Below are 27,942 nucleotides of genomic sequence, written 5' to 3'. Positions count from 1 at the left end.
CACAAAGTGCATGATCTTTATTTTTATATAGTTGTGAAGTGATTTTTGACAGAATGAATATTTAAGGCTTTTCAAGAACATGACATGGTCTTTCTCCTTAGCTTGAAAATATTTTTTGTGCACCAGAAACAACAACAAGGTTCTGGTCTGCAAATGAAGCCTCATAGTCAATCGCTGAAATAAAATGGCTTCCCCTTTCTCCTCTGTAAACCACTGTGTTTCCTAGGGTTAGCTCAGCCTTAAGAGCCGCCTAACAGTTAAAGGCCATCAGTGAAAGAAACCTAAGACTAGATCAGGAGAACTGAAGCCCTGAGAGCAGCTAGAAACATGCATCTGAAAAAGCAAAGAAAGTGGAACCGCTACATCAATGACGATGAAGATATAAAAAAGTATCTGAATTAAACGCTTTGTCACATCATCTGTTATATATATTTAGAACATAATATATATTGTTTAAGACCAGGCCACCGCTAGAAGGACTTCTATGTAGTATAGAAAAAGAACAATAGTAGTTTTTGTGTTTAACACGCCCCAGCGTTTAGAAGCACTGATTCTCGCAGTAATACATCAGATGCGATTATTTTTCATCGCATTCTTATCCAAAACCACACAGGCTCTGACACTTCCAACATGAGGATCTCTATGGCATTCACTTTATATACAAATATCCTGGCATCTTTTCATTTCCTTATTTATTTCAGTCCTACAGAACGTTGATGCTTCTCAAAGGGCCAAATCCCTGGGGATCTGGGTGTGCACACGCCACAACCTGGTTTGGGGGGGGGGGGGGGGAATCTCTCCATCCACTCTCTACCCTCCCCCCCTGTGAGGACCATCTTTGGCATCTTTTTTTGTAGAAGCTTGTAATCACGTCACTGGCAAGAGGACCCCTCCCTTTCCCAAATGTGTGTGTGTGTGTGTGTGTGTGTGTGTGTGTGTGTGTGTGTGTGTGTGTGTGTGTGTGTGTGTACGCGTGTGTGTGTGTGTGTGTGTGTGTACGTGTGTACGTGTGTGTGTGTGAGTGTCTCCCTCTCTCTATTTTGGTGCTTCCCCCCCAGCCCCTTTACTCCCAGTGCACCTGAGCCCCCGCCTTGGAGTGTCTCTTGGCCTCCCTGAGGGTGAAGGCTTCCTGCTCCTCGCTCATCTCCTTCAGACGCTTCTCGTCCAGGAAGGCCACCAGGGAGTCCCTCATGTCCACCACCTCCATCCTCTGCTGCAGGATGCGCTCCTCCTCCGCCTGCTGCTCCGCCGTCTTCTCAGAGTCTGAGACGCGCGCGCCATGCGCACCGCACACACAGGCAGACACAAGAAGACCAATGCACACGCACAATCACACACGCACAATCACACACGCATACAAGCACATGCACACACACACGATTAAGACAGGAAGATTACAGTTATTATCAAGGTTTTTTGTTGTACCATTACATTGCATTAGAACATATTATGTTCTAATTCAAAAATAATGTTAACATTGCAGGCACAAGTGGTCTGAATCAGGTGTTATTATGTAAACAGCACCAATCACAATAAATCCGACCAGTATTATAAAGATTTTATCCATATTGCATCTGTTTCATATGTCAGATCCAAGCAAGGGCATAAAGGCCTGTATCCCAGCCTGCTCACAGCCGAAGCCCATAAACAATATAAATATGAATGACCTGTTTAGAATCAATCTACCCCGATTAAGCATGACATACCGCTTAGTTCCTTGTACTTCCTGAGCTCCAGTTCCAGTATGCCCTGTTGGTCTTCAAGCTCCAGCTGTCGAGACCTGCAAGAAAGCACAACAACAGAAGGGCTTATTTACAGCTAAAGGGTTAGGGGCTAGGGTTAGCCTAGCTCTTATCCTATTCAACCATCAGCCTTCATATTCACGCAAGAGAAACTAGCTGGATGATTATATTAGGAACCATATGCTTTTTATTTGAGATCTCCTTTAATGTGATAAGAAGTTTGATTACAATTGTGATTTTCCAGCCCTACAGAAATAATTATGTATTTTCAGGATACAAATGTGGCAGTGTTTACTGAAGTGTTTTTATTGTGGGCGGTGACCTTTAAATGGTGGCTCAATACTTGATTACCTTTGAAACATTTGTGCAGCAATCAACATTGACTCACAGGGTGCAATGTGTGTTTGTGCGTGTGTGCGTGTTATTCATTCCCTCAAAGAGGAAACAGTGACCATGCCGTTGCCTATTTTCACCCTCAACACAGACAGTGTTGTGCCCACAGGGTGACAGCACAGTCACACACTGTTGACTTGCTGCATGTGTGTCCAGAGGGGGAACAGTTATTCATCTGGATTTATGTTGTTCATGATTCTTAATAGTATCTTTCTTCTCATGCCTGGATTTAACGCTTTCACTTTTATTATTATTTTATCTTTCTGTCGTTCTTTCCACACCTCTTTTTTTTTGTGTTTTACCTTTTAATGTTTACTAACTAGTTTGACCTTTATTATTTTAGACATATTTCCATGAAATCGATCTATCGTATGTGCCCTGTTTATTAGCCTTTTGATAACATCTGCTTAAAAAGATCATATGAATAAAGCTTACTATTATCATCGTCATCATTAACCTCATTATTATTATCATTAATATTATTATTATCATCATTGATATTCTACTTACGCCACCATGAGGTCGGACTCCTCAGAATCCACTGCGTTTTTCTCGCGGACCAGCTGTATCCACTGCTCGATCATCTCAGGAGAACCTCCACTTCCTGTGGATGTTGTTAGCCATTAGCAAACATAGAGCCACGTGTGTGTAAGGGCATTAGTATGGTAGAGAGTACGGTATAAGATCAGGGTGTGCGTGGGTTAGATTGAGAAGAGCAACAGTCACACTATTGATACATAGATTGTTACACAACAACATTGATTTTGTTATGGGCATACAAAAAAAATAACCAAAAGAGTGGCTCACGTTTGGACCTCAAATTCATAAAAATGTTTAATTCGATATTAATCTCCATGAAATGTATCCAGGCAAACATTTTCTAAAGTAGATATTGTTTTCAACAATCATTTGTTGAAAAATGTCATGGGTACAACATTGTAAGGAAAGTCAACATTAGCTAACTGGCGTAAAGAGACAGTAAACCCATGACATTTTTTCCAGATGGGAGGTGGGTGTGACTTAGCCAGTCTATACATGAATTAACAGAAACCCTAAACCTCACAGGGACAATGTATTCCTGTCAGGGTTTGGGACAAAGTCAGAGGTTGTTGGTGTGACTAACAGCTGCCTCACAACAAGTAGGATGTCAATGGTCCTCGTTCCCTGATCATGACTCCACACGCAGGACAACTCTATGAGTTTGGTTGAGATGAGTAAGACTTGTGTGGCTGCTCTCTCACCTGGCTCCCCTCTCAGAGCTCTTTCCAGCACCTCGCCTTTTTCCTCCAGCTCTTTGAAGGTCACCTCGATCTCCTCCAGCCTCCTCTGGATGGACTGCCCGGGGTCAAAAGTCAAACCGTTGAGGCAAGGCAAGGCAAATTTATTTATGAAGCACTTTTCATACACACGTGTTACGTATTTTAAGCACATAAGCTGCCCCCAAACATAGCCACTAGGAAGCAGGATTGAACACACAAGCTGCAATAACTATTCCAGCCACAGATGGCAGCACCATTGGACAGGTGAGGAGGGCGGAGCCAATACGTCACACAGGCCACGCCTACGTCACACAGGCCACGCCTACTTGATACTAACCAGAGTGGGAGTCAGATTGAGGTCAGAGAGACATAGGCAGACCCGCAGAGAGCCTCGGGCCTAAGCCCTGGGGCTTGAAGTAGCTCTACGGTAATTCTCTCCACGCGTTTTAGATACAATTCTCTCCCTTTTGCTTCATAGTTACCATTACGAAATACTTTAACAAATAAAGTGAGTTCAAAGCGACCCCGGTGAGTTCAAAGCGACCCTTTCTTCAAAAACGCGACACACAGCAGACTCAGGGCCCTATTTTAACGGTCTGAAACGCAAGTGGGAAGCGCAAAGCGCAAGTAGCTTTGTGGGCGGTTCTACGGCTCTATCGCTATTTTACAGGCGGATAAATGACACTTGCGTCGCGGCGCAAGTGTCAAAAGGGTTGGTCTGAAGCAGCCTAGTTACCCGTAGGTGTGGTTTGGGCGTAACGTCCAACAAACCAATGAGAGTCCCAGCTCCCATCCCCTTTAAGAGCCATGAGCGCATTTGAATCGGACGAGTTGATATTTTGACAGCACGTCTGCAGTCTCCGATGAGACAGATGCACATGAATTTCAAACTGCAAATGGCTCAGTTTATTGCCAAATAATATGGCCTAATTCACACATGGAATAAGGGGTTTTCTTCCACAACTTCAGAAATACTGAGTCCTCAAATAAATTTCGGCAAAGAAAACGTACTGATATAACATATGATATGCGGTAACTGTGGTTCTATTTAATGATATACGCAATACATTATAAACATTGTTTCTTATCAGTATTGTATGCTATCCTAATATGCATGCGTCCCCGCGGTAATAGACATTGCCATTGATTGTATTATGCGTTACGTGTTTAGTTTGCGTGTGTTTAAACAGAGCACACACGCGCGCCCGCGTTCATTCATTCTTTTTAACACTCACTCGCGGTAAAACAATGTTTTTCACGATCAAATACTCATCAATCCTAAAAGTTATGGGCATGTAGGCCTACACAATGTCAAGAAAATATGTGTTTGCTGTACGGTGTTTGCAGATGCATTGATTTAAAAGTACAACTTATTACCGCTGCATCAGCTGTTGTTTCCCAAATAATTTACCAACAATGTGCGGCTAGGTAGATGGGAGAAGCAAAGTGTATGCGCGAGGTGCACAAGCAATCCGTATGCATCGCATGCGCATGTATGCATGCGCCCTTAAAATAGCATCTGAACAACGCGCCACTGACTTTAAACCAGGTATTTCCTGGTCAGTAGCGCAATGGTATTCAGAAACGACAAAATACCGTTTGCGCCAGAACACGCCTCCCCCTTCCGCCGAACCGCCCCTTGGGGCGCATGATCAATCCCTAATTTACCGGCGAGTGGCGGTGGTGGGAAAAGAACGCTCTGCGCCAGTTGTAAACTAGCAACGACACATGCGCCAGTGACTAAGTCACTTGCGCCGGATGCAAGATAGGGCCCTCAAAGTGCTTCAAATAGAAAAATGGTCATACAATATAAATAAATAAAGGGTTAGTAAAAGAAAACAAAGGCATAGTAAAAAAATGCATTGTAGAGTAATAAAATAAAAGTAGTTACGTAAGAGAAAATAAAGGCAAAGTTAAAAAAAAATGTTTTTAAGCTTAAGTAACCATAGGAATAAGGAGTAAGGGTATTGCTATTGGGGTAGGTGAAGAGATATTTCACAAACTTTTGTAGAGTAAAACATTTTCTGCTGCATAATATTCATATATATTAAGCGACAATTGGAATATGGTTGTTTACAATCTTTAACTGTGTCAATGAATTATGTTATTGCATTATGTGATGGAAAATCTACATGTTGTTACGTTTTTCTTTATGAACTTAGGTTTTGTTTACTATTCCGTGTATGTTCTTGCCATCCTGCTCTCTTTCAGGGTCGTCTAAAATGCAAACCTTTGTGGTTGGTGATGTAATCTGTTCTCACTCTGTTCCTGTGTTATCTTCTGTTGGTTTGGGCATGTTCTTCAACCCCCTCGGGAGCGCCGGGAAACAAAGGGTTACATAGCACGGCCGCGGCCCTATGATTTATGACATCCTGAGGAACGTCAATCAATAGATTACCATATGGTTAACAAAGGCTTTTGGTTTAGCCACTCAGTGGACTTCTCCTTGCGAACCTTTAGAGAGTGAAGTAAGACGCAGGCCGAACTCCCATCTGAGGCCTCAGATTATTGTATTGCATGCCTGTTTTGTTGTTTGTCGATGCATGTTGTGATGAATCTTTGTTCGTACTTTTATTACAAATATATATGACCACCAATTGCCAACGAGTATTGTTTGCTTTTTGCATATAAATATCCCATCTGCCTTCGACGCAAAATCTGAAATTGCAAAGACAACTATTCAATTACGTTATCAACCCCACAAGCTATAGTACAAGCCTGCTAAGGTAAAGCCCATTATAGGAATGGGTATATGCAGGAATCATAGAGATGAATTTACTACCTTTTACTACCTTTTTTACTACCTCCACAATATTTTTTACTACCAACACGACATCAAGCAGCGGGGCGGGGGGTATGCAAAGCACCACTTACTACTTACTATAAGGTATAAATGTGACACTGCCGCAATCCCTGTAGCCCTAGTGCTGCTGCTGCTAGCACCGCAAAACAACGACAAAGAGAGTAGAGGTCTTCACTCCCGTGGGACGCGACGCAAAATAGTGCAGCGTGGGACAAAAAATTAAAGCTCATTGCGGGGGCGGGCGGGATGATAGAGGTGCATTTGCGGGTGCGGGATGATACACTGCACTCCCGCAAATGAAATATGAGGGTAAAGTAAAATATACAAATTATCATGAAGCCCTCATCAATAAGCAAAACCTACTTTTCCAACAACTTTTCCTTCATGGTCGAAGCGGCAGCTGATTCTTTTACCTTTCATTTTTCATTTAGACGTGCTGGTACTTACCTGCAGAGTTTTTATTTTTTTAATATGTGACTGTTTCGTGTTTCAGTAACTGAGGCCTATTTAATGTTTTGTATGGTTGAAAACATGCAGGCTTACCAATAAATATGTTACCAATACTGGTAGTGGTAGCCTGATGAATTATGTGCGCGCTTGTTTTTTCCAAGCCAATGGACAGGCCTTTCCTGAGACAGAAAGTAAACATCCAGCCTTGCGGGCATTTGCGGGCGGGAGCGGAATATAATATCATAGATGCGGGCGGGAGCGGGACTAAAAATTACAGCTCTTTGCAGGAGCGGGTGGGAGCAGCAGCAGTGGGAGCAAAAAGATTCTCGGTCATTTCCCATCACGGGTTTCAGCCAGTCTTTAAATGTCGGGGCGTCAACCTATGTTTGCGAAAACTTGCATTTACCCATTCTCTCATAGAGCTAGAAACTCAGCCGTACAGAACTCTGAGGGGAAAAGGCGGAAAATGTTACTGGTGTCACACCGAATTCTGCGACCCACCGAAAAGTGTGGCCCCAGGGGGCGCAGTTGCACATTTTCTGCAGCATGCACGTGTGAATTATAACAAAAAATATAAATAAAACATAAGATCTCCGGTGGGTCTTTCTTTTCTTGATACTAACATTAATTCTAAACAGCATTTTACACAGTAGCCTATAATAGGAAATACTCAAAGGTAAATCTGCGGAATTTAACCATGACTGTAGCTTTTTATGGGTAAAGAAGCAACGGTGAAGGACCCTACTAAACGCCCTATCCATTGTATGGGTCTGTAAAATGCTAATCAAATCAATCAAATGTATTTATTAAGCACCTTTAATAAAAAGATAATTGGTTGGGGGGAGATCTTATGTTTTATATATGTTTTTGTCATGCCTGTCTACGCTTCAAATTTGTGCATATTGCAGTAAATATGCAACAGTGCCCCCTGGGGTCACACTTTTCGGTGGGTCGCAGAATTCAGTGTAACACCGGCGTCGCTATAGCAACCAGCGACGCCAACTCTAACGGCTACTCAGTTCAGGTCCTGTTAGCACCGTATACTGTATTTTTTAGGCTAGATGAAGTTAAAACATGTAAACAAAAAAATGGAAACTCATATTATATTGAGGTGGTGGTGAAAGATCAAATTGCGTTTGTTCCCTTTTACTACCTTTCAAGGGCCTTAATTTAAAATTGTATTTTTTACTACCTTTTACTACCGCGCGGACACCTCACGTTTAGGTATTATTTGCAATAGTAGTAATTACAAAAGCAATAGTGCTGAATGTCCCTTTCTGAGCATTTAATAATTGCTGACCTGGGCATTAAGGAAGCGCTGTAGTTCAGCCATCTTGGCTCTTCGCTCCAGGGTCCTCTTCTTCCTCACTTCCAACCTCTCTGCTTTGACTGGGTCAGAGGGCTGGGCCGGCAAATGGAAAGGCAGTGTATTAGTGTTTGTCTTTGTGCCAGTTTGAAATGGCAGTTAGAGTAGCAACTGTTAACGCCAAATTGAACACATTTGCTCCGGTCCTAGCCTACCTTCTCGTCAGGGAATTCGAAGTCGTAACTCCCAGACATCATGTCTTCTTCATCGTCGTCATCATCGTCCAACTTCTCTGTTTCGACGGGTTCAGAGGGCTGGGCCGGCAAATGGAAAGGCAGTGTATTAGTGTTTGTCTTTGTGCCAGTTTGAAATGGCAGTTCAAGTAGCAACTGTTAGCGCCAAATTGAACATATTTGTTCCGGTCCTAGCCTACTTTCTCGTCAGGGAATTCGAAGTCGTAACTCCCAGACATCATGTCTTTTTCATCGTCGTCATCATCGTCCAACTTCTCTGTTTCGACGGGTTCAGAGGGCTGGGCCGGCATATGGAAAGGCAGTGTATGTGTGCCTGGGTTTGTGCCAGTTTGAAATAATAGTTTAAGTAGCAAATGTTAGCGCCAAATTGAACATATTTGTTCCGGTCCTAGCCTACCTTCTCATCAGGGAATTCGAAGTCGTAACTCCCAGACATCATGTCTTCTTCATCGTCGTCATCATCGTCCTCCTCTTGATCATCCCCATCTTCTGAAGTGCTGTGGCCATGTCTGAAAGTTGTCTCTGTGGACAAGAACAGGAAAAGATGAAAAACGATGTCCTGATGTGTGTGTATAGTCCATTATTTTTGCTCCATTTTAATACTGTTAATTCTAATCGCACGAATTCCATAGTCCGAAATAACATGGAACTCATATTCTACGAGCTCGCTTGGTTTGAGCCAATCAGAAAGGCCCTAGTATAGTACACAGCTACTGACCTACAAGACGACTAGTACACAATGTAAAGCGACTGACCTATCAGGCGACTGAAACACCACGCAAAGCTAACCTATCAGGCGACTAGGACACAATGTAAATCTACTGACCTATCAGGTGACTAGGACACAATGTAAATCTACTGACCTATCAGGCGACTAGGACACAATGTAAATCTACTGACCTATCAGGCGACTAGGACACAATGTAAATCTACTGACCTATCAGGCGACTAGGACACAATGTAAATCTACTGACCTATCAGGCGACTAGGACACAATGTAAATCTACTGACCTATCAGGCGACTAGGACACAATGTAAATCTACTGACCTATCAGGCGACTAGGACACAATGTACATCTACTGACCTATCAGGCGACTAGGACACAATGTAAATCTACTGACCTATAAGGCGACTAGGACACAATGTAAATCTACTGACCTATCAGGCGACTAGGACACAATGTAAATCTACTGACGTATCAGGCGAATGGTATACAACATATCATATATCAAATCTAGTATCATTATCTCATCAGTTTACCCTGTTGTGATAAACCTTAGATTGGGTTATTCTAGTAATAAATGACAATCCTCATCACAAATGACACATCTACATCACAACTATTTCAATTACATAAGTGTTTTTGTGCCATTGACAAATGTTTTGGTGTGACTTTGACGGCAATCTTTTGTGAAGGGTTTATCAGCATCTCCTCCCAGTTTTCTCATCCATACCCGTTCATATAAGTGTGTGCATGTAAGAGTGAGGCAAGAGAGACTTTGGTCGACTGACAGTTAGCTCTTGTTAACCGCTTATGATAAGCCCCAAAAAAGCGTTGCCTACTTTAACAGATAAAGGAGCTGGTTTAGAAGGGGGTTGGGGAGGGGGATGGGCTGGCGTTACTCACCCACTCTCCCCGGGTGGGGGGTGAGGACGCTGAGCTGGGGGTGATCCTCGTCTGAGAGCGAGGGAACGTCTTCATCACTATAAGTGCTGTTCTCTTCATCCGTTGGACCGTCTCCTCCTGCACACGCCTGGACCAATCCAAAACGACAAAGAAAAAACAACAACAGAGGGTAATGAGGAAAATACAATAACTGTGCTGCGTTTGTTTCTCTTCCTTGCGCCATTAGGAAGGCATTTGAGCCCACAATTCCCACGCTGGTCCAAAATTGCTCTCTGTGAATTAATTGACTCCGCTCACTCGCTTTCCTCATATTTCTTCTAGCTTTCCAGCGCCGACTCCACAGAGCTGCAGCAGCTGATGAGCATCATCATATCCCGCGGCAGGGCGCGCTCGTACTTATCGGCGCGTTTAATTCCGACTGTCGGCCGACGTTAAGTCACGTTAGTCTGAAAAGGCGGCGATAATTCTCTCCCCGGCGGGACCCACCTCATCAGAGGAGTCCTCGAATCCGTTCTCGGGGCCCAGGTGTTCGGAGTGCAGCTCGCAGTAGAAGGTCCCTGCGTGAGCCAGACGGGAGAGGAGTGGAGAGAGGTTAGTACTCCAGTATTCAACCAAACGATGAGGCCCTTCTTCATGTCCCAAATAATTCATGCGGATACATAAGTGACAAAGTGGTGTGTAATTATACCAGGAATAGACTTCCACTGAGCACTTTAATACCACAGGTGCTGCAGCTGTAAATGTTCCTCTTTTTTGGGCTTATGCATGAGGAACAATTATGTGTTATTTTAGGTAAATGTAAAACTATTGAAAGACGAACATGACCAACGAATCCCAGAAGCAATCCCTCGAGTGGGCAGGCAATCCTTTTCATCCCTTACAATGAAATGCTTGAAATTCTCAACATCACAACACACCGTCCCAATCTGTGCGTGTCGAGCGTTAACCCACAAATACAAACACCCTGAAGCCCGCGATGTGTGAGGGATCAATGGTGGCCCACCCACCTGTGGTCTGGTGGAAGGTGTAGCCGCCCAGCCTCAGCTGGTGTCCACATTTGTGGCAGGTGAAGCAGTCGCGGTGGAAGAACTTCCCCATGGCGTTGACGCGGGCCAGGAGGTACAGCCGCTGGCCACAGCTGTAGCAGTCCTCGCTGCTGCTGCCCAGCGCCGGGGCCGCGTTCGTCTCGATGTCCCCCTTCACAACGGAGCCCAGGTTCCCCTCCGGGGCAACAGGGGGGGCTGCAGGCTGAGGGAAGCAAAGGAAGCTGGAAGTCAGAGAAAAATGCTTAAATTTCTTTTCTCCAGTTTAGTCGTATGCGTTTTTTAACTATTTATGTTTAATTTATTTAAGCAAAATTTGTGCAAACATTTCCCCGTGATATGTTGACTACTTTAGACTTCTGCTCTCGTTTTTTCAAACGCAGCACTTGTATGTTACTGTACAGCATAAAAATATTTGCTAATTACAGTAGCTCAGCATATCAAGTATTTCTACTCAACCTTTTCTCCCATGTTGAAATAAGTTTATCTTATACAGTAGGACTACTTTAGTATAACAGCACTTGGGTTGGTAAACAAATCAGAACAACCAACATGAATTTGAAGTTTTATTCATGAAAAAATATGAACTATTTACAAAAATAAAACGTGTAGGGTGCGTTTGCTAGAGTCAAAATAGTCACAGCTCATCATCTCATACTGTCTCCTGGTAGCCACGGTACTGCCCATCTTGTGCTGGGTAATTAGCTCTGATGGCCTGGACCAGAGATGTGGACTCGAGTCTCGAGTCAAGATTTTGATGACTTCAAAGTCGACTTGACAAAATTACGCATGACTTGAGACTCGACTTACACTTCACTGCTATTGATTTGAGACTTGACTCAGACTTTGCCTCGTTGACTTGTAATGACTCGACATGTCTTGTCAAAAACATTTATTGTTTTAGATATCTAACCTATTTCCCGCCTAGAGGGCTAGACACCCAAGACGCAATCACTTGCGTGAAGATGAAAAAAAAAAACAGCAAGCGTAGAAAAATCTACACTTCAATAAAATCAAAACTAAATTTCAATATCGTTTATACTTTATTCAGAATAACAGTTTTAGTTTCGTATCGGCTGCGTTATGAGTTGGTCCCATTGAAGCCGTCTGGCCAGCTTCTCACACTTAAGAGATCGTAACTAAATCATTGTTCAACCCTTTACCTTCGTTCAAAAAATGTAACAAATCTACACAGTCGTACTTTCAATAATATAAACGGAATTTCGATATCATTTATGCTTTCTTCAGAATCACTGTTTAAGTTTAATATTGGCTTTGTTTCAGTTGGTCTCATTGATTTACGTTGACGCTGGAGGTGAGGACGTTTGATGTGTTGCTAGATTGGGCGTTTTTTACCACCCTATTGGGCTACATTCTGAAGACTTTCAGGCAGTGTTGCCAGACTGGGCGGCTTTCCCAACCTATTGGGATGCATACGATTTCGGCACATGCTTATATCATAACACATTTGAAGACAAAAACAATGAACATATTAACTGTATTGATAAGAAATGACTGTACATTAGAGTGATATGTTGAAATTATGATCAATAGCCTAATAATGACATCAAGTAACAATTAGTGCTGTCAGTTAAATGTGTTATTAACGGCGTTAACGCAAACCAATTTTAACAGCGTTAATTTTTTTATCGCGCGATTAACGCAATTCTTTTTTTTTACAACTTTTTTTTCCTTTGGCTCAAAACAAAGAAGCAGTAGCCTGACTGCTATGTTCAAGGCAGTATGTTTGTATATTCATCATTTAATTGCACTATATGCATTTTTTTTGTATCGTCCTGTTTTAAACAATGCCAATGTTGTTATCAATAAAAAAACCTTTGCACAAGGCAAGCCGATGCACTACTTCATGTTGATAAGAGCATTACAATTCGAAAAATGAATGGGATAAAGAAATCAAGGGATATTTAGCATAGAAAAAAATAATCGTGAGTTAACTGACATTAATGCGATTAATCGCGATTAAATATTTTAATCGCTTGACAGCACTAGTAAAAATACATGGTGACTTGTTCAAGACATGAAAAAGTTTGGGACTTGGGCTCGACTTGGCTTTGGTGTGACTTTGAATTGTACTCAATTTGCCTTTCCCTGTCTTGACTTGGAACTCGACTCGGACTTGGCTGCTAAGACTTGGGACTTACTTGGGACTTGCAAAACAGTGACTTTGTCCCATCTCTGGCCTGGACAACACAGGAAGGCGAATCTGTCTAAGAAAGAAAGAGAACAACATTAGCAAAGCAAGATAAATTATGCCTTGAGTAGCCTATACAGCTTTACACAGACTTCAAGCTAACGTAACGTAGCCTATGCTCCGCTAATAAGATCGGCTACTTTCGGATAACTACATTGTCACGTTCCCTGGGACTATTTATCCAATACCCAACTTTCAGATGAGGCGCAAAGCCTGGGTGAGGTTATACACATGGCCCCGTCCTCGCCAGATTCAGCAATTTATTCTAGAAGAAACTGGCATCGCTGAAATTCGCTGCAGCACAGGGACTCTGTGTCAGTGTCTATAGGCGAACAGATCAAACCGGCGCGCTCCGGCTCCTCGTCCTCGGCAACAGGCAAGGCTTGTTCAGCTGCAGCCGCAGCAGCCTCCTGCTCTATTTGCGTCAATTCTTCCTGGCTGTATTCTGGCTCGTACAAACAGCCCTGAATGCCCAAATCCAACAATAGATTTTCAAAATCCACTTCGGCTGTTTCACATTTCTAATTTGTTTGCTAGCTAAGCGGTGAAGCAACATGGCAGACTTTGTGTTTGCATCTCGTACGCAAGCTCCCGCCCCGCCTTATTCCTTATTACTGGGCTCACAAATTTGCGGAACCAGTAGTTTGTAGTCCTTCGCCCTTCTAGCAGACAAGCAAAGTTTTACTGAGATGACGTCAAACGCGCCATTTGACGTCATCTCAAGAGAACGTTAGATCAGGAAAGCTGGGCCAAGGGAAGACTGGGTTAGACTGAGGGGAAAAAAACGTTTTTTCATATTACAATAGCGATTTTATAATGATAGAACGCCGGTTCTGAATCGGTGAAGTATCCCTTTAATAAACATGAGAATGTTAATGTGAAAGAATTAGCCAAAATTTCCATTAACAAAATTATCTAACATAAAAGATGATTCTCTGTCAATACAAATTGATGATGATAACGTCTGAATCTGAGCATAATTATTATTTTTTTTAAATTGTTTCAGAGTTTGGTAAGATCCAAATCTACACACAATTTGGTGGTGACCACACAGCTAATATTATAATGACTTAAAACGTTTCCGCTAATATTATGTGTTTATACGTTTCAGCTAGGGTTAGGGTGCATATGATTTAGCTCATATTTTGGATTCATATTATTCAGCAGAAATAATATTGTGTTCAATTATTTCAGCTTACATTATAAACAGTTCTTATGTTTCCGCCTCCTCTCTTACAAAGCCTGTGAGCAATTGGCGAGTACGTTGAGTCACTTTGTCCCACCGTAGAATCATACCCTGAATAAGATTCCTGCTACTTTATGTCACACTGTTAAAGTAAGATCATGGCCATTTCAGGTCTTTAAGACAGGAACAGAGAAGCACCGCTCTTGCTTGATATGTTCACCATGCCAACCTTCTGCAGATTTCCACAAGTCTCATCGCCCATGTTAGCCTTCTCCTGTCTCTTCCACATAAGCCAACCTCACCACACACGAGGGTTTTGACGCAAACACCAGAAGCAAGACCTTAATCCTACCTCTGTTTGGCATATTGACAAGAACCCTTGATAGAGGGGTGATACCGTGTGCTGTGTAAACAGTGGGCTCACCTTGCGTCTCTGCAGCGAGTTGTGCTTCAGCTTGCTCAGGAAGTAGACGGCAGACAGCAATCGCGACAGAGTCAGGGGCTTGGGCAGGTCCAGGACGTCTGCAGGCTCTGGTGGTCCACAAAAGGAGAGGGATTCACACACACAAACCAGTCTCCCTGCGGTGCTGCACACAAAATCAATCAGTGTACTATCGGCAAAATAAGCAGCAGAATCAATCATTATCAATAATATGGGGTAAGCAAATGATCATTCAATATTGTTATAAAACATTTTCTTATTAAAATAAAAAAAATGCTATAATTTATTCTTTTTTGAATTGTTATCGCGGCTGAGATCTTGTTAGGAGAGCCAGAGATCCATTTCTGAAGGCATACCTTTTTTGTTCTTTGTGAGGACGTCATGGACCTGGGTGAGGTACAGCACCATGGACAGCTTGTCTATCAGGCCACTGCTGGCCATGGCGCTGGCGGCCACCACCGGGGAGATGCTCAGCTCCCGCTCCAGAAGATCCATGGCCAGTTGGTGGTTGTGAACCGCATCGGACTCATTCAGAGACGACATGTCACTGAGAAGAGACGAGGATCACAACGGAAGAACCAAACAACAATTATTAATTACTATTTTAAAAATGATTAATTAATTCCTTATCTCCCCATTAATAACCAGGGTTCCATATGTGGGTTATCTCAAAATTAACAAAATAACAAATTAGGAACCAGATAAACAGATAAATGCACAGGGTCTCATCCCTTTAAAACAGTCCATCTAAAGGATCTTGCGGTAGCCTTGTTGTTACTACAAGGAGATTATCCTAGACTCACATGAGCTGGGGTCTGAAGTGGTGGATCAGGGCGCACAGAGCTAGGCCCGAGGTCCACGACAGGGTGAAGTCCTTCACTTCTACTCCGGCGTAGCCCGCCGTGTTCTTCTGACACCACCTCAACAGATCCTCCACACCACCCGCCGAATCTGGGACCAGGACAGGGAAGACATTTACATGAGGTAGGCGAATCTTAACGGTCCCATATTATACCAACAGTTGTGAGTGTGATTAGCCGGTACAAGCCGTTTTGAAACTCTACCTCTTCTGACATCACAAGTGGGCGTGTACACCTAGATGTGTGCTGGATAGATCAGTCTACCAACCTACTCAGTGGACTGTAGCAAACGTTGCTCATCTATCCAGCACAGATCTAGATGGACACGCCCACTTTTGACAACAACGAGGGAAATAAATAAAACAAACAACCGAGCGCTGACCTTGTCGTAGGTGAGCGCCTATGTTCTCCTTGCTCGGAGGGATGTCGTTGTCGTGGAACAGGTGCTGTACCTAAAAAATGACAGACACGCATCGAAACGGTGGACGGGTGACCCTCCCCAGAAGTAAAGACGGAGCTTTGATCAATGCATTGTGACAAACCTTTGTCACTACATTTGTAGTGGAATTGTAACCACGCAGCAATTTGTGTCACTTCAATAACCACAAATCTGTTCGCACTCTGTTCAGGAGGAGGGGGGGGCAGTCTGACCTGGTGCACCTTTATGGCGGACAGGTTGACGTGCGGGTAACGCGTCGAGGGTCTGATGCTGTAGGACGTGCAGTCATTTTTGGTGTTCCCCGCGTTGGTCTGGGACAGGAGCTGGTAGATACTCTCTCTGTGTGGGACAATGTGGGTCAGTGTGTCGTGAATGTGAGTAAACCATGAAGGGGGAAGAGACATAAGATAGAGCTGGATAATCAAATGAAATGGTCTACGATACGTAAACGTCTTTCAAATAACGTCTAAAGTGTCATATACACATTCTGAACAATCATGATAAAGGTAATTTCTTATTATGTAAACTACTCTTACATTTTCTAACTTTAATAATTTTAGAAATGTTTAGGATCCGAAATTTACTTTTGGATTCCAGGTTCAAATGGATTGAATTGCTTTATTAATCCCAGATGGGAAGAGTGAGAGAAGATTAAGAGAGAGAGAGAGAGAGAGAGAGAGAGAGAGAGAGAGAGAGAGAGAGAGAGAGAGAGAGAGAGAGAGAGAGAGAGAGAGAGAGAGAGAGAGAGAGAGAGAGAGAGAGAGAGAGAGAGAGAGAGAGAGAGAGAGAGAGAGAGAGAGAGAGAGAGAGAGAGAGAGAGAGAGAGAGAGAGAGAGAGAGAGAGAGAGAGAGAGTGTGTGTGTGTGTTATTGTTGACTGTAGTTGAGTGGTGTTGATGACTCGAGTGCTGTCTCCTACCGCTCAGCCAGTACTTGGAGGTAGGGGACTCCCAGGCCCCAGCTTCTCACCATCCACGCAGTGTCAAAGGCAGCCAAGAAACCCCGGGCAATACCCGTTCCCTGGGGCCAGAAGGGCTGCACAACCAAAACACAAAGAGACCATTAGAATGTATGCCAAACCTTCTGGCTATAGTTCTTTGCTTTAGAACACATGTCTGGCAGAAGTAGCTGCCAGTGTACATTGAACCGGGGTGAGGCGTGTGTGATGTGGCAGGTGAACGGACGGACCCACCTCCACCAGGCTGTCCCCGACCAGGCCCATGAGCAGCTTCTTGCCGCGGCGCTCCCGCACCAGCGAGGCGTGCTCGGCGCGGTGCATGCAGGTGAAGTCGAACATGGCCACGTCGCGCCGCCCCGCGGGGTTGGTGGCGAACTCCAGTTCGGGCAGCTGGCGGTTGGTGGAGAAGTTGGCCGCCTCGTAGGCGTAGCGCCATAGGGCGTCATGGTCCACGTTCTCCCGGGCCAGCAGCTGCTCAGCGTCGCTGTAGTCCTGGGAGGAGGGCGATACGATACGATAGGATACGATACAATACGGTAGGATAGGATAGGATACGATATGATACGATAGTACTTTTTTGACCTGCATCCCAGCAGCACCATTTAGAAACATCACAGACAAGACAGGACATCAAGACAGGACTCAAAAATAAAATGTAATAAACATCTAAGGCCCATCAGTGTACGTCTGATCTGGGATTATGTGCCTTGTTCAGGTCGAGGATCGACTGGTGAACAAAAGAGTGCGGGGATAGGGGGACGAGGGATGATGACTTGGTTAATTAGAACCTGTAAAACCCTTCTTTGGCTAGGGAAGAAGCCCACTGAGGGGGGCCAAAGAGGGCCCGAAGGGGGCCAGAAAGAGTCAGGGGGCCCCTGGAAGGATAGCGTTTAGAAAACTAGGGGCGAATAAAGTTAAAGGGCTTGTGTGTTTTATAACGAAAAGTTACTTTGTTCACTGCCTGTGGTCTGCAGCTTACGTGTAGGATGACCCCCCAATACTCATTGTAACATCTATGCATCTATGTATATATATTATATAAAAATAAGAATTTTATATAATGATATACATTAAATATATCATTAAGAGCATCAGTTAATCAGCTCCAAGCTGGAGGGTAGAGAGAGAGAGGTGGTATAGGAGCCCAGAGTTAGTAGTAATGGCTCGGATCCCTCATCAATCAGGTTAATTTTAGTTTGTTCATTGTGTTTGTTTTATTGGCCTGGTGCGTGTGTGTATTTGTGTGTGTGTTACCTGCTTAATGACGCCCTTCTTCAACAGACTCTTCTTCTTGGCAGTCATCACAAAATAGTGGGTTTCGTCCTTATAGTAAACAATGTTTTCTAAATCAATACCTTTGGAGAGAGGCAGGGGGAGAGGAGACGGAGGAGAGACAATAAGACTCTCGCAGGCAAAAGAAAAAACAGTTTCCTCTGGATTAGCTTTAACATAAATTAAGTATATACAGATACAAGCAAATATACATTAAGCAAGAAGCAGGAAACAGATTATAGGATAGGATCAAAAAAGCCAAACCAATATTCCGGTAAAGCTTTATTAAGCTTTATTAGGTTGTAGCTGCTTACAGGGAAACTGTGGAACCTATATTATTTCTAGGTATTCTGTAGTATTATTATTTTTTGTTAGTGACGCCTGCAGCTCTGCTGTCAATTGCTCAGGAGTTTTCAAATTTGTCGACAATGTATATATTCCCGGTAAGCAGGTCACCAAAAACGTACCACTTCGCCCATAAAGTGAGAAGTTAGACAGTGCCCCTCCGCCTGATGGCAAGCACTGGCGCCAAAATGATTTCAGTGGTGGAGGGCCCAACAGCGCGTATCACCTCATCAGCCTATGATAAATCAATCAGTCCGTTTCCCGGCCTAATTAATAGACTACATGTGCACCCATCAAAACCCATCTGTACAACCTTGCTCTCCCTCCCCATCAACTATCTGACCTCTGCACTATTGCCTTTGTTGTGTGTGGATGTCAGATTTTATGTCTTTTATTTTATTCTAATGTTGTTATTTTGCCTTCATGTTTGCCTACTGAATGCGCTATGTACAGCACTTTGGTCAGTGCAAACTGTTATAAATGTGCTTTTATAAATACATTTTACTTATTTACTTACTTACTTACTTACCTGTGGGCATAAAATCAATACTTTATTAAAGCATGCAATTGTGATTAAGATCAAAATAAAAAGAAAACATAAAGTGCTTGCATTACATTGAAGCCTACAGCGATCGTTAGTTAACCTGTGTGGTGGTGCTTGTAGTATATGGTGCCGCACACTTATACTGTCATGTTGATGTTGGTTATGTGTAGGCGGAGGTATACGTTGGGTGTGATGCGGTCTTGCCATCAAACAGTTCCTGTTTGATGGCACTACAAGTAAGGCAGGCTACAAGTGTGGTAATAAAGTAACGTTCTTGGAGTTAAAGACAAGCCCATGGATGTCCATCATGTATGTCGAGTCACCCGGTCATGAAGAACTATAACATGGTGTCAGAAGTCGGTCCAGTTCGTCAGTTTGCCGAAGTAGAATAACACCAGAGTTTTTCTAGTTGAAAGTTGTGCTAGCGCAGTAGCATCCCTCAAGGAGTAGGAGACGCAGGGAGACCTGCAGCGACAGGAGATGGTACGATGGAGCAGTTCAAACTACCATCGCCACTAGTGATGACAGGCGACCTGGGAGAAAACTGGAGAAGATGGAAACAGCGCTTCCAAATCTACATGACCGCGAGTGGTGCAGAGGGTAAGGACGAGAAGATCAAAGTTGCCATCTTACTGCACGCACTAGGAGAGGAGGCCCTCGATGTGTATAATACACTCAGCCTTCCTGAAGAAAAAGACTATGAATGATGTCCTGACGGCTCTTGAAGCCTATTGTCTGCCCAAGAAGAATACAGTTTGAAAGGCACCAGTTTTGGGCGCACCCTATGACAGTCTCTGGCTCCATTGATAAATATGTGACAAAGCTCAGACAAAAGAGTGAGGACTGTGAGTTTGGCGCAGCGGAAAATGACATGATCAGAGACAAGATTGTGTTCAGTATGGATGACCAGCGTCTTAAAGAGAGACTTTTAAGAGAGCCAAACCTTACATTAGAAAAGGCCATTGACACTTGCCGTGCAGCAGTGGCCGCCAGAGCTCAGATAGAAGCAATGAGCGCAGCCACTCAAGAGAGATCTGTACATGCGATGCATAAGAAAAAACAAGACAGTCAGCCACGATATAAAGGATCCAAGCAATCTTTTCAACACACACAAAGCAGTGGGCAGGTGAACACATGCAGTAAATGTGGAAAATCACACCAGCCCAAACAATGCCCAGCGTATGGAGTTTCTTGCCATAATTGTGGTAAACAGAACCAATATGCAAAGATGTGTGGGTTGGCTGAAGCACAGCATAGAAGAACAGTGCATGATATAAGTCCAGAAATTGACACTCTGTTTATTGGAACAGTGAACATTGACCAACTAGACTCCAGCCGTGACAAGTCCTGGTACTCTGAAATACGGGTTGACAATATGCCCATTAGGTTCAAATTGGATACAGGAGCAGAGGCCAATGTCCTACCACTGAAGACGTTTAAGTCCATGAAAAGGAAGGCCAGACGTGAAAGGAGAGAACACCTGCAGCTACAGCCTACAAAAACAGTGCTGGTGGCTTATGGAGGGATGAGGCTGAGGCCAGAGGGGTTGCTCACACTCCCGTGCTCCACACCCAAAGCTCATGCACGTCTGCCGTTTTACATATCACGACACTCATCCACATCTATCCTAGGAGGAGATGCTTGTGAAGACTTGTACCTGATAAAAAGGCTGGACATCAACAACCTGGACGTGAAACTTCCAACTACAAAGGAAGAACTGATAGCTCAACACCCAACAGTGTTTGAAGGTCTGGGGGAGTTTGCCGGAGAATAACACATCCACACAGACCCCAAGGCTACGCCAGTCATACACGGCTGCAGAAAAAATACCACTGGCCGTGATGGACAGACTCAGAGACACTCTTGATGATCTGCTACAAGCAGATGTGATTGCACAGGTGACTGAGCCAACACCATGGGTAATTAGCCTTGTAGTCACAGAAAAGAAAGATAAGAAGAAATTAAGGGTTTGCTTGGACCCCACTGATTTAAACAAAGCAGTACTCAGACAGCACTACTCCATCCCCGCAACAGATGACGTTTTATGTAAGCTTGCGGGGAAGAAGATATTCACAGTGCTGGATGAGAAGGACGGCTACTGGCAAGTAAAGCTTGACAGAGAGTCATCGATGCTGTGCGCGTTTAACGCACCATGGGGGAGATACATGCTCAAACGTTTGCCGTTTGGAATCCAGCGGAGTTTTTCAACAGCGCAACTGTGAAGCATTCTGTGACATACAAGGAGTACACACATCATAGCTGATGATATGATCATCGCTGCAGCTACAGAAAAATAACATGATGAGATACTACTAAGTGATGACCAGGTCAAAAGAGGCAAATGTGAAATTCAACAAGGAGAAAGTACTGTACAAGGTGAGCAGCGTCAACTACATGGGCCACATCGTCACTTCAGAGGGCGTGAAAGTAGATAATGCAAAAGTTAAAGCCATAGCTGAGATGCCTCCACCCACTGACAATGCGGGACTACAGCGGATGCTAGGCATGACAAAATACCTGGCGCAGTACATCCCAGGCGCCGCTGAGACAGCTGCTCAGGAAGGACAATATGTGGCAGTGGCAACACGAACTTGATGAAGCAGACAAAAAATTGAAAGATGGGGTTAGGGTTAGTACGCTTTGTTTGATGGCACTACATGTAAGGCAGGCTACACGTGTGGTAATAAAGTAACGTTCTTGGAGTTAAAGACAAGCCCATGGATGTCTGTCATGTATGTCGAGTCACCCGGTCATGAAGAACTATAACAGTGCTGTCACACCAAAATTGTACCGGGGGCGAAAATTGTACCGCCTACGTAATCCGCGTCGAAACATTACAAACCTACCTGGCAACTGATGATCGCGTCGAACGTTGCCTGGCAACGGACGATCGCATTGAACGATGACGTCTATTATCTAAATTAAATTAACACCAGCTTGACTACGACACACTTTAAACACTGAGTTTACTTGCTAAATTCGATTAAACAATTAAATACAATACAAATATAAACTACGAGACACTTTAAACACTCAGTTTACTAGCTAAATTCGATTAAACAATTAAATACAATACAAATATAAACTACGATACACTTTGAACACTCAGTTTACTATCTAAATTCAATACAATACAAACATAAAGTAAAAACATGTGTTATCTGTATTATGTTATTTCGTCTTGATGAGCTCGAATGTTTTTTGAAACCTGCCTGGCAACGGACAATCGTGTCGATCGATGACGTAATGTTTCGACGCGTTTTAGGTAGGCGGTACAATTTTCTCCCCCGGTACAATTTTGGTGTGACAGTGCCTTATCATTTGTTTACCCATGGGCCATGGCAATGCGATTGCTACCTGCTGTAGTACTCTCATTGGCTGAATCGTAGAGAACATTTTTTTAGAGAACTGATTCCCCCCTGTTTTGGGAATCAGTTCTCGTCATTCACCTTCGGGATTCGTTCTTTCTGACCGAATCGTTCGCGACCGACCCATCATTAATGAACATGCATGCAAAGTTTGCATGCATTTGGTCAGAATGTTTTCTTTGCATTGCAAAGAAAACATTATGAGTTGTACAGCTGGACAGCTCACCCACAACAGCTCTTATCAGTTTGGAAAGTTTACCCTTTTCTACATGTGATTTAACTAGTGTTAAAATTTACTATTCCATTTTTAGTTCATCTTTTGTAGTCCTATGTGCTCTGAAGATTTCTGTCTGTGGCCAAACTATTTTCTAATAAAACAACATTTGCCAGTCACAAACAGCCTTCCGGTCCGCGCGTCTTCCGTTCCCTATAGTGCACTCGCTCTCAGATGAGTGTAATATTTAGCCATTCAATCATCCAGTCGGTCACTAGTTTCACCACTACACCTCCAGCAGGCCAGTAACAATATTAGGCCAAAACAATACTAAGAAACGAAATATTTCATCAATACAGGCACAAAAAAAAAGACATTGGAAGCTACCAATGTAATTATTATTATTTATTTTTTTCACGAAAAGTGGGGTGGCCATTGGCTTCGTGGCCTCATAGGTTCCGACGCCCCTGATGGCAAGCACTTGTGAAACTGTGCTTTTCCAACTGTTCCGCATGTCAAACTTATTTGACATGCAGAAATGTTTTTACTTTTTGATTCATTTTGCTGCAGTGAACATTTTGGTAACACGTCGCACATTGACTGAATAACCAACTTTCAAAATGACACCGGATATGCACATGCTCTAAGGATGTGTCTGATTAGGAGTTATTCATAATTCACAAATCGATTATAATTGACTACTAAGCAATATTCAATCAGTCACCAATCCAATTTAGAATGACCTGGGGCCCTTAAGAAGTCGGCCAAGTGCCACAGTGAATTCATTTTAAGCTCATGGTTTAGGATTAAGGCTCCAGGGCCTTGGAACTTTACATAGCTGACATTCCCCTTGAGAAGTTGGCCAAGTTTGGCGTAGATAGCTCAACAAACGACATCACAGGGTCAACATCATTATGTGATCAGCCAAGCGCTAGGCCCCACTTTGCCCACAGGGGGCGCAAATCAACCATAACCGTCATGAAGTCAAACCATGGCTGGCGTTCATTTAAAAACGCCAGGGGACATTATCTTATCTCACGGCACACATCGGGCCACATACGTTTTCACAGTGTATGTGGAAACCTATTGATATTTTCATTTGTATTGTTTACAATCCAAAAAAAAAAAATGTCTTACTGGTTGGGTCAGTTATGCTCAGATATTGTTGAGCAGAGTATATTGTTATACCATAGAATACTGGAAATACACACACACACACACACACACACACACACACACACACACACACACACACACACACACACACACACACACACACACACACACACACACACACACACACACACACACTGGGCCAGTCACCTGTTTGAGTGAGCAGATCATGGAAGAACTTCTGGTTGTAGATGCCGGCCACTCCGGCGATCTCTTCCACATGGGCCTCGGCCACAGTGTGTCTGTTGGTGAAGTTGGCCGTGATGCCGATCGCTAGCGTTGCCCTGAGCTCCTTGTGCTTGAAGCCTGCAGAGAGACCGTTATGGAAGTGATTTAACGTGTGACCCACACAGCTCTGAAAAGGATCCCAGAAGGAAGCGTCCTGTATGTCAGTGTAATGCATGTTTTAAGTGCAATATGTTAATACACCATTGTATTTGATAAGTGGAATAAGTGATCAATGTTCCTTACTGTGTGTGTGTGTGTGTGTGTGTGTGTGTGTGTGTGTGTGTGTGTGTGTGTGTGTGTGTGTGTGTGTGTGTGTGTGTGTGTGTGTGTGTGTGTGTGTGTGTGTGTGTGTGTGTGTGTGTGTCACACACCATCAGGGATAAAGCTCCCCCCTCCAGCAGAAATAAAGACATCAAATTCAAAGGCCAGCGTAGGATGGGGATTAGGATGCAGTTTTGCAGTCCAACCTGACATGACAAAGCGCCATTTAAATAGAAGAAAAAAACAGTGACAATACAGTTGGTATCATAGTATCTATAAAACAAAGACTTTGTGCATTTATGGTTTAAATGTAGCAGTCATTCATGTTTCTGAATCTTTTTTCAGGTCAGATCCTGAATTTGTCTAAACGCAAGCCAGCGATCGCTCTATGTTTGTATGAGGGTCCTCTGCTGGTTTTGAAGAGAGGAAGTATCATGAGCATCACTCCATAAGCGTGTGTCATAAATTCTTAGCCTGTTATGCCCTTTGAGACTGAAATGGTGATTAAGGGCTATACAAATACAATTGAATTGAATTGAAATTGAATTGGATATTCTACATGGCGGCAGAATGACGTTACTGCTCAACGCTCTCTCGATAGCAACAATAAGCCAGTCTTATGTAAGGAGGCTAACAGGTCACATTGTGGCACCTTTGTCCCCGGAGGGCTCCTCCAAACCCTGGAACTCCACCGCAGTCAACACCTCCACCCCCAGGACCAAAGCCACCTTCAGCAGGATGAGCTGCAGCTGGCGAATACCTGCAGAGACACGGGATGTTACAGCTAGTTATAAACAAATGATCATATACATTATTATGATAAACATTCTAATTATTACAACCATAATATACATGATCATATCGATTATTACGATGATTATTATTATAATTTGAATAACTTTTATCATACATTATTATGATACATATTATCATAAGAATAATATGATGGTTTTTATATTATTCTAAATGATGATATAATGGTTATTATATTATTCTAATCAATACGATTATAGTATTATCAACAATATTGATAATATATCACGACTGGTATTGTGTTTGAAAAACGTCCTAGCTCCTGGCTACAGTATCAAAAGCCTTTTGACAACAGGTCTATGCACACAATTGACTCCAAGCTCACAGTGACGCGTAATCTAGTTTCTTCTTTGTGGTAGACCACATTTGAGTCCTCATCTACCGAATCCTTGACGGTCACCTGGTAACGTGTCATGGTCACATGGTCCCATGTCACCACACCATGTGACTAGCACACACACACACACGCACACACACGCACGCTCCGAGTTATTCCCATTGCTTCCTTACTGATGTGGTCCAGGGTCCCGGTGCAGAATCGACCGTATAGCTTCTTGGCTCCGAGCCCTCGAAGGTCGCAGACGGTGTAGGGCCACAGGTGCAGCACGTTGTTCCTGGAGAAGGACGCCCTCTTCTCCACCACCAGCACCTGGGCCCCTAGCAGGGCCAGCTCCACGGCGGCCCTCAGCCCACATGGTCCGGCCCCCAGCACCAGACACTGAGCAAGAAGAACGAGAACATAACTCCTAGTGGTAGAACTCTTACTTCTAATACTTGTAGTACTGCGTTCATAGTCACAGTGTGAACCTTTTAGTCTGGTTTTCACACTTCATAGAGTGTCAACGCACCTAGAGTGAGCGCCATGTGAAAGCACTTTAGAGACGACACCTCGCACTTCCCAAACACATGCACGCACTTTCAGATCATCTGCGATTTTACCTGCAACCCACTAGTTGCAAGACAACCGGTTCTGGTAGATATGCAGACACTGGTGGCCAAACGTATACAAATCAATATAAAACAGAGTGAAAATGTCCATCGCTGCTTTGAAGTCAAATTAAGGAAAGTTAATTGCCAGCCATGGGTCTCTATAGAGTAATGAAATCCAAAGTGGTTGCTTAAGTCATAGGGGAACCCGTTACCTTGTTTTCGGCACAGGCCTTCCTCTGCTGGTAGTCCTTGTCTGACGCCCTCTTATCTATCTTCACCCACAGGTCTTTGGCCTTCCAGTAGTTCAGCCTTTCCTTCAGCTTGGAGTAAAAGACCCTGAAGTCCTTGGGATCCACTTGCAGCTGCTCGCACAGCGCCGAAAAGTGCTTCTGCACATCCCTGCAGGATTCAGCCGTGACGAAGAGGTCGAACAGAGCATGCGAGGGGCGAATGGGCTCCTGGTTCGCCATAGAGACCTCAAGGCGTCTTCCCTTGGTTTATTTTAGTTACTTTGGTGGTCAGCTGTAGAAATTGAAATAGAAAATCATAAAGGTTGGAATGATATCGGGCAGGTTATTGGTGCCTACCCCGCTCCCCATAGTGGTTTCCGTGCATCTTTATGAGTTGCTCAAATGCGCACACACACACATGATGACGTCTCATTCTCACACCAGGACTCAGCAGTCAGCAAGTCCCAGACCTGGTCTGGGATGTGCTACAACATCCAAGATACACATGAAAACTAAACTCTTGTAAAAACACTGTAAAAAAATGAAAAATTATCATTTAAATCCACAAACAACATATGTGTAATCCGGGGCATATAAAGACTGGGATCAGAAAATAATTACTTTCTCTCCATTGACTTCCATTCATTTTTTTTCGGTCTCATAGGTCCCATGAGCAATGGCGACTTACGAGCTCTATAGAGCTCTTAACTGTACGTCCACACCAGGAGCGACCATAGCGTCAAATGCCGCTTTTCCACTGCATGGTACCAGCTCGACACGACTCGACTCGACTCGACTCAGCTCGCCTTTTTTGCGTTTCCACCGCGAAAACATGGTATCTGGTACCTGAAGTGGCTGCTTTTTCTAGTACCGCCTCGCTCTAGGTTCCAAGCGGCTGAGCCGATGCTAAAAGGTGACGTCGGCAGACGGCCGGCCACTGATTGGCCAGAGAGTGTGACGAAGTCACGAGAGCGACATGGCAACCATGCTGGTAACAGCCATAGCAGCGCCGCAGCCAACATATTCCACTTCTTCAACATGCCAGCTAATAATGCGAACACGAATACCATCGCATCGATGTTCTCCATTGTTGTTATGTGGGTTCTGTCCATGTGTGGGTTACGTAGGTGTTGTTTGCGTCGCGTACAAAAATACGTCACGGCCCTTTCGCGCAGCCGACCCCGCCCACGTCCCGGAGGTACTATTTGCGGTGGAAAAGGACCCGCGCTGCTACCGTGTCGAGTCGTGTCGAGTCGTGTCGTGTCGAGTCGAGCTACATGTGCGGTGGAAAAGCGGCAAAAGACGCTTTGGTCGCTCACAAAGTTTCGCTGCGAATTTTTCTGTTCGCTTTGGTCGCTCAAGTCGCTCATGACGTACAATTCAATTATGCAGACGCATTTAAAGGAGCCGTATGCGTTTAGTAGGCCCTACAGACAGCCATATCAAATAGTGAACTCTCCCATACACCTTGGCCATATTGCCGAGATGGTTTTGCTTGTTCGATAAAGTGCTTCGACAACAAGTAGGACAGTGATTCCCCCCAATATACAAAAAATCCTAAAATGTAGGCTAATTACAACCGAGAACAAA

At 43.9% G+C, this 27,942-nt stretch overlaps 1 protein-coding gene across 1 annotated transcript; it reads right to left on the bottom strand.

Moving 5' to 3' along the window:
• Nucleotides 1-3: 3 nt before the first annotated feature.
• On the bottom strand, nucleotides 4-26,607 carry LOC115552687 (F-actin-monooxygenase mical1). Its single transcript, XM_030368988.1, has 25 exons — nucleotides 26,335-26,607; nucleotides 25,703-25,910; nucleotides 25,032-25,139; nucleotides 24,490-24,585; nucleotides 24,041-24,196; nucleotides 18,229-18,329; nucleotides 17,209-17,466; nucleotides 16,936-17,051; nucleotides 16,230-16,356; nucleotides 15,961-16,030; nucleotides 15,522-15,669; nucleotides 15,075-15,265; nucleotides 14,701-14,807; nucleotides 13,041-13,106; nucleotides 10,843-11,083; nucleotides 10,322-10,392; nucleotides 9,836-9,962; nucleotides 8,605-8,729; nucleotides 8,387-8,485; nucleotides 8,169-8,267; nucleotides 7,948-8,049; nucleotides 3,377-3,470; nucleotides 2,646-2,739; nucleotides 1,707-1,780; nucleotides 4-1,263 (listed from the first exon to the last, which is right to left on the bottom strand). The coding sequence occupies exons 1-25, from the start codon at nucleotides 26,590-26,592 to the stop codon at nucleotides 1,064-1,066; spliced, it is 3,336 nt and encodes a 1,111-aa protein (XP_030224848.1). The 5' UTR covers nucleotides 26,593-26,607; the 3' UTR covers nucleotides 4-1,063.
• Between the last annotated feature and the right edge of the window lie 1,335 nt (nucleotides 26,608-27,942).

This window comes from Gadus morhua, chromosome 1 (assembly GCF_902167405.1).
Source record: "Gadus morhua chromosome 1, gadMor3.0, whole genome shotgun sequence".
Classification (NCBI taxonomy): Eukaryota; Metazoa; Chordata; class Actinopteri; order Gadiformes; family Gadidae; genus Gadus; species Gadus morhua.
The sequence above is the reverse complement of the archived record's forward strand: the minus strand, read 5'-3'. Positions and strand labels throughout refer to the sequence as shown.

Excerpts from the sequence above, each read along its gene's own strand:
- LOC115552687 (XM_030368988.1), bottom strand. The coding sequence starts at position 26,592 with ATGGCGAACCAGGAGCCCATTCGCCCCTCGCATGCTCTGTTCGACCTC. Across the intron at positions 8,486-8,604 it reads TCGAATTCCCTGATGAGAAG|CCCTCTGAACCCGTCGAAAC; the intron begins GTAGGCTAGGAC and ends ATGCCGGCCCAG. Across the intron at positions 8,050-8,168 it reads TCGAATTCCCTGACGAGAAG|CCCTCTGACCCAGTCAAAGC; the intron begins GTAGGCTAGGAC and ends TTGCCGGCCCAG.